Below are 9783 nucleotides of genomic sequence, written 5' to 3'. Positions count from 1 at the left end.
ATTTGATCAAAGCTGACAATCAACAGCATGTATTCATATACAGACATAATGAAGTGTGACGTTTCTCTCTGTGGACTGGAGTTCTGTGAAGAGTCAAACTACCTTTGCGTGACTTCCCTTGCTTTGCCATGCACACTGTAACCAAACCCAGCGTGAAAATGTTTATACTGTTGACCCTATTTGAAAGACTCAGAACCCATCCCCCTTGAGCCAAGATGGTGGATTTCATGATGTTTACACAATATATAAGCCAATTACATAGAGGGTTAAAGTTGGTACAATGGTAAATTCTCACATGTGTGTGTCATTGACTGAACAGAGGAAAGGTCAAATCTCCAAAACATTTATTTAGAATTTCATGCGGAAAGACAGAAAGAAAGAAAGAAAGAAAGAAAGAAAGAAAGAAAGAAAGAAAGAAAGAAAGAAAGAAAATTATATCAATTTATATATAAATATAAATATATATAAATATATATATATATATATATATATATATATATATATATATATATATATATATATATATATATATATATATATATATATATATATATATATATATATATATAAATTGTTAAATGTAATGTAAAAAGTTGTTTTTCCCTTTTATTGATTGCAGCATTATTCAGTCATGAGTCAGTCGTGTTTTTAACCACTTTAATTAATTTCAGATTATTTTATTTTAACTAATGGTATTGTAACTAATAAAGAAAGAAAGAAAGAAAGAAAGAAAGAAAGAAAGAAAGAAAGAAAGAAAGAAAGAAAGAAAGAAAGAAAGAAAGAAAGAAAGAAAGAAAGAAAGAAAGAAAGAAAGAAAGAAAGAAAGAAAGAAAGAAAGAAAGGCGAGTATGAATGAGTTCATTAAATGAATGAGCAATAAAGGAATCACGCGCTGCCTGCAGATCCGCCGCACATGATCTGAATTCCAGGCGTGACGCGCGCTCGCCGGTGATCATCAAATCACGTGACTCGAGCGCGCGCACAGACATCACGGAAGCGCTGCTGCAGTTTACTAGTTTAATCTGTCAAACTGTTTGTTGTGCTGGGATTATTGAACTGGCTCAGGATTTCGGGCGCAATGATATTCTTCTGTTCTAAATGCGAACACCTAAAATAGTAAGTTTACTTTGTTGATACGTAAACTGGTTAGAAGTTTAGTGCAAAAAGTTTTCACTTGAATATGTTTTTTTTTGTGCATTAGGCACCTGGAGGAACTGAGAGGTTTGGGCTTCTCCTGCACAAGAGTATCATCCTATTGGGTGTTGTGTAGTCGTTAACTTGTTTGCATTCTTTTCTATTGTATTCTATTGAATTGTATTTGAACAATTACTAGTAACTTACGGAACAGTTTAAGGAAGCTGCATGCTGAGCAATATGATTTTTATTATTGGTTTAAATTTCTTAAAGATTGTCTTTGAGTTATTTTTGGTGTCTTACAGAAACGTTTATCCCATTAGAAGTCATACTGGCCCTATAGGAACTGTTTTCTAAAATATTTTTTTCCTGTTTTGTTGAAATTACAAATGATTAGGACTCTAAATTATGATTTTCTTGACTAGTTGCATTAAGAGGTTTATGAAAGACTGAGATTTATACGAAGCCATTTTAGAGAGTTATGCACAGTGTGAATAATATGAACTATTTTTCTAATAACTGCATTTGTGTTCAGGTAAAATGAAGTGTCTACTGGTGGCTAATGAGAGCGCAGAGGTTTTATTCTACTGGACTGACAACGAGTTCGAGCAGCGGATTCAGGCTCAGTATGTGGTTTCCCAGGAGGAAGGAGAACGAGTGAGAATTAATGCTGTTTGACATTTTATGTTAAAATAAAATTGAATATACATGCATGAGACATTATTAATATTATTATTTTTATGTGTTCTTAGCTGCCTGCTTTTGAAGACAGCATCAACACTCTCTTCGCACCCATCATCATCTCCTGTAGCACCATGGTGGACCGACTCGGGGACAATTACACCTCCTTCAACACCGAAAACAATCATATCTATGTTCTGCATCAGGTAAACCACAGCAGAATGAATGTATCATCTGATCTAACACTAATGAATACATTTTTGAAATATGTTTTATATATTTTAATATAGATGTTTTGAGGGATGCACCTATGTATTGGCCAAAAATGAAAAGCCATTATTGTTTAAAAACAGCCGATGATCAGGGCGGATTATATCCTGTCAATCAAAAGGGGTCAGAAAAACAAATCAGACTGCAACTCGTACTGTGTGTGAAGAAAATCTCTCGTGTTGAATTTAGGTCTGTCAAAGTTAACGCTTTTTAACAGTAAAAAGTAGCGACATTAAAGCAGACACTCTTTGAGTTACTGTTGCCTTTCTATCAGCTCGAACCACTCTGGCCATTCTCCTAGGCATCAACAAGGCATTTTCGCCCACAAAACTACCTCTCACTGGATATGTTCTCTTTTGCTGATCATTCCCTGTAAACCATAGAGATGGTTGTGTGTGAAAATCCCAGTAGCTCAGGAAGTTTCTGAAATACTCAAACCAGCCCGTCTGGCACCAAAAACCATGCCACGTTCAAAGTCACTTAAATCACCTTTCTTCCGTAACAGTATGGATTTAACATATAAACCCTCTTTCAAGAAATTCTATGTATTTTTCCAGTACTCATGCATGCCACATATGCCACCAACATGACACTTGTGCTTTCTATCATGCAGTTTGAGGAATGTCTATACATCGCTGTGAATGGAGATGGAGATGAGACCGAAGAGGATTTGAAGAGAAAGATCTATGTGATGAAGAAACTCACAGAAATAATGTTTGGGATGGTGACGCTCAGCGGGGCCCTCTTGAGGAAAGAGTGAGAACTGCACTTTGTTCAACATCACATCGACATATTTCATATTGTAGATTAATTAGTCTCATTGCATTTCACTTCATATTATACGTTTTTGATCTTGAACAAAAGCATTTTTAACGGACACTTTCATATATTCAAATTTATTTGTCAGATTGCGCCCTCAAGAGACTGAGCAAAGGAACCGGTTATGGAAGAAGCTACAAAGCCTCCTGGAAACGTACAGCCGGTTGCGAGAGCACGACCAAAGCTTTTTAGTGGAGGTGTGTGCAAGTGCTGTTTTCATTAGTTGTATGTATGCTAGGTTTAGTTTTAGTTCACACGTGACAGTTCTCTGCCTCTGTTCAGGCTGTGGAAAGGTTGATCCACCCGACCCTTTGTGAGCAGTGCATCGAGTTTCTGGAGCGTCGGCTGGTGCAGCAGATCAACAGTAACGTGGACAGAGCAGGCGAGGAGGTGCTGCACGCTTTCATACTGGTGCACACCAAACTGCTGGCCTTCTACTCCAGGTACAGCAAACGCTGGTGGAGAAGATGATGTTTTGACCACAAAATAAATCAGAAGGAAGCTATAGAGAACTTTAAAATAATCTCAGATTTTGAACTTTTTGTGCAGTCGAAATGCCAGCAGTCTAAACCCCTCTGATCTCCTGGCTCTGATCATCCTTGTGCAGGATCTCTACCCCAGCAAAATCGACCAAGATGACACTCCTGAGGTTTGATATGTCTTGTTTTTGAGATCTCAAATTGTTATTTTGCATTGTGCCCTGACAGTATCTTCTGTATATTTAGGAGTTAGAGAGCAGTTCAGTTCCTGATGTATTCTACACACCAGAGCCCTCTCCTCCTGAACGGGAATCAGGTGATAGAAATGAGTAGACTTCCATAGACTTTGCGTGTAATGCAATGCCATTCAGACATGTTCGCTAAAATTTTGAAATGCACCAAAAGCGGTAAGTGTTGTATAAATACAAGCTGCATATTTGTGTTTTCAATGCATAGTCCGCCCAAGAGGTGACAGTCCTCCTATCTTCCAGTTTGTGGATGCTGATGTTCAGGTGAGCTATTTCGTCCTGTCCATCTCTGCTGCCCTAAAACTAATATGATCTAATGTAATATGATCTCATTTGTATATTCATGGATCTGCGTATAGTAAATGAAGCAAGGGTGCAGAGTTACATTCAAGCTATTTTAAGGCATGAATAAAAAAAAGTAAAAAAATTCACAGGAAAAATGTTTAAATATGTCATTTTGGTGATCAAAGATGAGTTTTAAGGGATAAAGTATTGACTACAGGGGGACTTTAAATAATTTTTTGCATGAATTTGATACTTATTCATTAAAATGCACTTATTCATTTATTGCATTGAAATGACTATCAAAAATAAGAATAAAGACATTTATAATGTTAGAAAAGATTTCTATTTTAAATGAATGCTGTTCTTTACACTTTACACATTTCATTAAGCAGCACAACCCTTTTAAACTACTACTTCTACTACTATTACTACTAATAAAATGTTTCTTGAGCACCAAATCAGAATATTTGAAGTATATCTAAAGTAAGTTTAAGAGAGAGAATGTTGTCGAAAGGATGAAAAACATTTTATAAAATATAAATTAAATATAATATTTATAATATAAATGTGTGTGTCTGCGATGTGAGGTGTGTGTGTGTGTGTGTGTGCGTGTTCCCCAGCCGTATACAATATTATATAATATTTTTACCCTTAACTTTCTTTTGAACTTTCTATTTATCAAAGAATTGATAAAAGTGAGAATTGAAAAAAATGTAAAATATTAAGCAGCACAATTGTTTTCAACTTTGATAATAATAAGAAATGTGTATTGAGCAACACATCAGCATATTCAAATGATTTCTGAAGGATCATGTGACACTGAAGACTGGAGTAATGATGCTGAAAATTCAGCTTTGCATCACAGGAATAAATTACATTTTAAAATTCAAATAGAAAACAGTTGTTTTAATTTGTAATATTTGCACACAGTTACTGTTTTTACTGTATTTTTGGTGAACATAATTATCTTCTTTTAATAACATAAATCTTACTGACCCCCAAACTTTTGAACGGTAGTGTATGATGTAAAATGTGTATTTATAGAGAGGTTTTTTTTCGCATATTCTTATGATTTTTAGATGGCTGAGGACAGTCTGAAAACTCTTGAAGTTCCAACCCCTGACCCCTCAGCCCCATTCAGAGTATTCCTGGAAGCCAAAGAGTGTCCCATGATGCCTCACTCCATGTATTGCCTGTCTCTCTGGCCTGGAATCACTCTAGTGTTGCTCACCAAGGTGAAGTCTTTCTGAATATCATGCATTCTGTATATTATCAGACCTCTAAAGCAAAGAAAAGTTACATTGCATCTTCCTCAATTAGTTATATTTATACATTGAGACATATTTATTCTACTCAGTCTTTTCAAATAAGCACATTTGTATAGACAATGATTTTGCTTCCATTGAATAACATGATCATGTAGGGTTTAAACAAACCTGTAAAGTTCCCAGCTAATTTTTCTTGCTTCTCAATAGATCCCCAACAGTCATATGGCAATATCTATTTACTACTTTCTGGAAGCCTTTGTGAAGCTGGAGAAGAGGTTGTGTGAGGGGCATGAAGGGTCCGCGGCCACACGGGGTCAGCCCTCTGTCCAGGAGCAGCGGGGCAGACTGGAGAAGTTAGTCAAAGTCTGGGCCAGCATGGACATTCAGGTCAGTGTGGACAACCGAACCGATCACACACACTCTTAATCCTTTGCACACTGTCAGATCCACTTTACAATGTGCTTTCATTAGGACTCATGAGGGACATCAGATTTAAATTCTGAATAATTGCATTAATGGTTCATTTAGTGCTTTTTCATTCAGTTCATTTAGTAACAATCTTTTGCTAAAATGTTTTTTTATTTATTAAAACACCATTCATTAAAACTAAAACATGTTCTTTAACTACACTTTAAATTGCTTTATTATTATAAATAATCATTATAATAAAAATAAAAGGTGAATATGGTGGGGGTTTTTGTTACACTACCATTCAAAAGTTTGGGATTGATATGATGTTTTTAAAAGAAGTTTCTTACACTCACCAAGGCTGTATTTATTCGATCAAAAATAGTCAAAAGAGTATTATTGTGAAATATTATTACAAATTTATTTGAATATATTTTAAAATGTAATTTATTTCTGTGACGGCAAAGCTGAATTTTCAGCATCATTACTCCAGTCTTCAGCGTCACATGATCCTTCAATCATTCTAATATGCTGATTTGCTGCTCAAGAAACATTTCTTATTATTATCAATGTTGAAAACAGTTGTGCTGCTTAATATTTTTGTGGAAACTGTGATACTTGTTGATTCTATGAGTAGAAAGTTCAAAAGCACAGAATTTCTTTGAAATATAATTTTTATTTGTAACAAAGTAAAAGTATTTGCTGTCACGTTTGATCAACTTAATGCATTCTTCTTAAAATAAACTTTCCGACCCCAAATTAATGAACGGAAATGTATGCTCTGCACTAAAATACAACATTGATTAGAATACTGTTCTTTGAGCAATTTATTCATTGTTGTGTCATATTCAAATCTAATGTCTTTTTTTTTTTTTTTTTACTGGAAACATTTGCACACTAAAATGTATATTTAAATTCATTTAAATCGATCAATTCCGAGAATTACCACCTCACATATAAAAAAGAAAAAGAAATTGTATACATACAATAAATACATATTTTGAAGGTTTTTATCCAGTAATCAAGAACAACTAGAAAGGTCTTGGAAATGTAAATTTATTGACCAGAAATAGTGGTGTGTTGTCGCTATAATAGCTTTTTTTTTTTAATGCGTTCAGACTTCCCATCTTCAAAATGTGTGGACAGATTTTAAGAGCAAGGCCTTCACCAGATCTGGATCTGGATTCACAAGGGAGTGAGTGCTGTTTTTGTTATTAAAAAACTGAAAAACTGTCTTTTCTGTAGTGGATGTGGCTTAATTCACCCATCTGACGTTTTATGTGTTGTTGCAGTTTGCTGCCCTCTTGTCGAAACATGAAGACTCAGTTGTGTAGTGTGTACAGGCAGTTTTTTGCAGCTGAATGCATGGGCAGCAGTCAGCGATTGGCTCCTCATCTGCAAGAACGCGCTCTGAACATGGTCCAGTATGTATGAACAAATACTTCTAAAGTACTCATTTTGAGTCCCTTTTAACTGTCTTTCACATTTGTTGCAGAGAGAAGTTGATGGACTGGAAGGATTTTCTGCTGGTGAAAAGCAAAAGAAATATCACAATGGTGTCATATCCTTTTTTTAAACATTGAGGCTTTTGGTTTGACGTGATCAGTAGTTGCCAGGAAGGCATTTATCTAGCATTCAATCTTCTTCTGTTGTGATATTGTGATAGACTTTAACCATGCTCTCACATACCTGGAAGAGTTTCCTGGTCTCGTCCACTTTATCTACGTGGATCGTTCAAGTGGTCAAATGATAGCGCCTTCGCTAAATGTGACGGATCGCACCGTCTCTGAGCTCGGAAAGGGACCTCTAGCTGACTTCATAAAGAACAAGGTGCTTTTGTGTGTCTAGTTTCTATGTATTGTTATATCAGTACATATAAATGAAATTGATTAAATATTCTTCAGTAGAGATACAGAATGTTGTCAAAAGCTGAAAAATATTTCATAAAATCAAAATTAAATAATATATATAGAATAAAAACAAATATTATATATATATATATATATATATATATTCTCCCCCCTAAATATAAATATATAGACTAGATATAAATCTGTTTACTTACCCTTTTAAGGAATTTTTTTAATATACACTACCATTCAATTTTATTTATACGTTTATTTTACACATTAAATTGATCAGTGACAGTAAAGTCATTTATAATGTTACAAAATATTTCTATTTAAAAGAAATGCTGTTCTTTTGAACTTTCTATTCATTAAATAATCCATAAAATATTTTTTTTGTGGAAACCGTGCTACATTTTTAAGCTGCCAAACTGTTTTCAATGTTAATAATAATAGGAAGTATTTCTTGAGCAGCAAATCAGCATATTAGAATGATTTCTGAAGGATCATGTGACTAAATACTGGAGTAATGATTCTGAAAATTCAGCTTTGCCATCCACCGGAATAAATTATATTTTAAAATAGAAAAGTTATTTGTAAAAGTATTTCATAGTTTTTCTGTTTTTTTGCTGTATTTTTAATCAAATCTTACAATCCTGAACTTTACTGTATATTAAATAACAATACTGTATATTTTTCATTAGTTACTGATGATATACTAATCTCATCATGAATCTGTGTAGGTTTGGAGTCTTGTGGCAACAACACGGCGATACCTACACAAGGGTTACGCCACCGTCACACTCCGAGATGGAGATTATTTCTACTGTTACTTTTTGTGGTTTGAAAATGAAACGGTAAATATTAACTTGCATCTTCTTTACATTTACTATAATACATATAATGAAAGTTTAATGTGGTGATCAGGTTTAAATTTTGTTTTGACAGGGCTACAAACTGGAAGTGATAGATATACCCAGTTTCCCAGATGACACCGCTCCAATAGGAATGCTCACCTGTGATTATTATAAGTAAGACATAGAAACAAGGACATCACTTGCAGTTTGAAGCATATTAATAATTCAGAATGATTTGACAACACCTTGTCTAAGAGTTTAAAGTGCCCCTATTCTGCTCTTTCAGATATTACCTTTCATACAGTGTGTAGTATAGCTGTTTGTGAATGTAAAAAGTCTGGAAAGTTAGAAAGATCAAAGTGCACGATAAATGGAGTTATTGTCTCCTAAAAGAAAGAACTGATTCTGAACTGTCATCAGTAATTCCAGGTAATTAAGTTTGAATAGAAATGGACTTTGCTAGAGGTTGCTGTTGTGTTCTCAGTGGTTGTTAATAGGCAGATGCTACTGTGTTTTTGATTGTTTCCAGGTCATTGCCAGGTGATAGGAAGCTGAACTTTCTTTAACACGTGTCTATTCTGTTCTGACTGTGTCATAGGAAACTGCTGCGGTATTACAGCAAAAGACATCAGAATGAAGTGGTGAAGTGTTATGAACTGCTGACTGTGCATCTAGGTGTAATCCCCAATGAATATATTCTTCAGCACTGCAGTCAGCTGGCCCGCAAGCTGTGGGAGCCCACCCGTATCCCGCTCCTGTGACCAACACGGTCGGCAGAGTCAGAGGAACATCATGCTCCATGCAGCCGTGCTCTTTCTTCTGTTGCTGCATGAGCTATAATCTATATGGAGAGTTTTCTGCACTTTCTGCGCAAATACTTCTTATTTCAGTTCAGGTAACTTCACAAAATATTGTGCCGGGACACTAAACATTGCATCTCTTGTGCTTCTAATGAACTGAATGTAGGGTGCAAGTGAACAGTGAGAAACAGACATTCTTAAGGTGCTCGTAATACAAAAATGTGTTAAAATGTTATTTGGCAATTAGTTTTGTGAAACCAGGACCAAATATTATAGGAAACTCTTTTTTCTTTTAAAGTCAAGTCACCTTTATTTATATAGCGCTTTATACAATACATATTGTTTCAAAGCAGCTTTACAGTGATAACAGGAAAATGATTCAGTGAAACAGTTCATTTCAGCTGTACAGCAGCTCTTAAAGAAAATAGTGTCATTGTTTAGCTGAAGTTAGTTCAGTGTTAATTCAGTTCCGTTGTAAAGATAATCAATAATTAATTTGCTTTGGAGATGCTTTGAAGGGAGGGTGGGATCTTATGCGTTCAAAGCCAGCTTGCTATTGCTAACCTCTCTGAAATTGCCAACCCTACCTTTAATGAATCAACAAATTAGTCATTTAATAAATTTTGTACAAATTTTGTAAATTACACAAAAAAAGTTTTAATGGTTGTAAAGTTAAAGCTGATATAC

The 9783-nt window shown here is 34.8% G+C and overlaps 1 protein-coding gene across 2 annotated transcripts; it reads left to right on the top strand.

Moving 5' to 3' along the window:
- The first annotated feature begins 976 nt into the window (after positions 1–976).
- On the top strand, positions 977–9370 carry hps1 (HPS1 biogenesis of lysosomal organelles complex 3 subunit 1). Of its 2 annotated transcripts, none has more exons than XM_056272440.1 (18): positions 977–1116; positions 1670–1791; positions 1887–2021; positions 2699–2841; positions 2993–3101; positions 3187–3347; positions 3454–3553; positions 3630–3699; positions 3837–3895; positions 4996–5151; positions 5392–5571; positions 6711–6787; positions 6885–7016; positions 7088–7156; positions 7281–7422; positions 8183–8296; positions 8388–8470; positions 8895–9370. In XM_056272440.1, the coding sequence occupies exons 2-18, from the start codon at positions 1675–1677 to the stop codon at positions 9055–9057; spliced, it is 2010 nt and encodes a 669-aa protein (XP_056128415.1). In that variant the 5' UTR covers positions 977–1116; positions 1670–1674; the 3' UTR covers positions 9058–9370. The 2 variants fall into 2 exon arrangements, with proteins under 2 accessions (XP_056128415.1, XP_056128416.1); XM_056272441.1 differs by having other exon boundaries at positions 3840–3895; positions 8895–9369.
- Positions 9371–9783: the final 413 nt, after the last annotated feature.

Source organism: Rhinichthys klamathensis, unplaced genomic scaffold (assembly GCF_029890125.1).
Source record: "Rhinichthys klamathensis goyatoka isolate OS25496 unplaced genomic scaffold, OSU_Roscu_1.1 h1tg000338l_1, whole genome shotgun sequence".
NCBI lineage: Eukaryota > Metazoa > Chordata > Actinopteri > Cypriniformes > Leuciscidae > Rhinichthys > Rhinichthys klamathensis.
The sequence above is the reverse complement of the archived record's forward strand: the minus strand, read 5'-3'. Positions and strand labels throughout refer to the sequence as shown.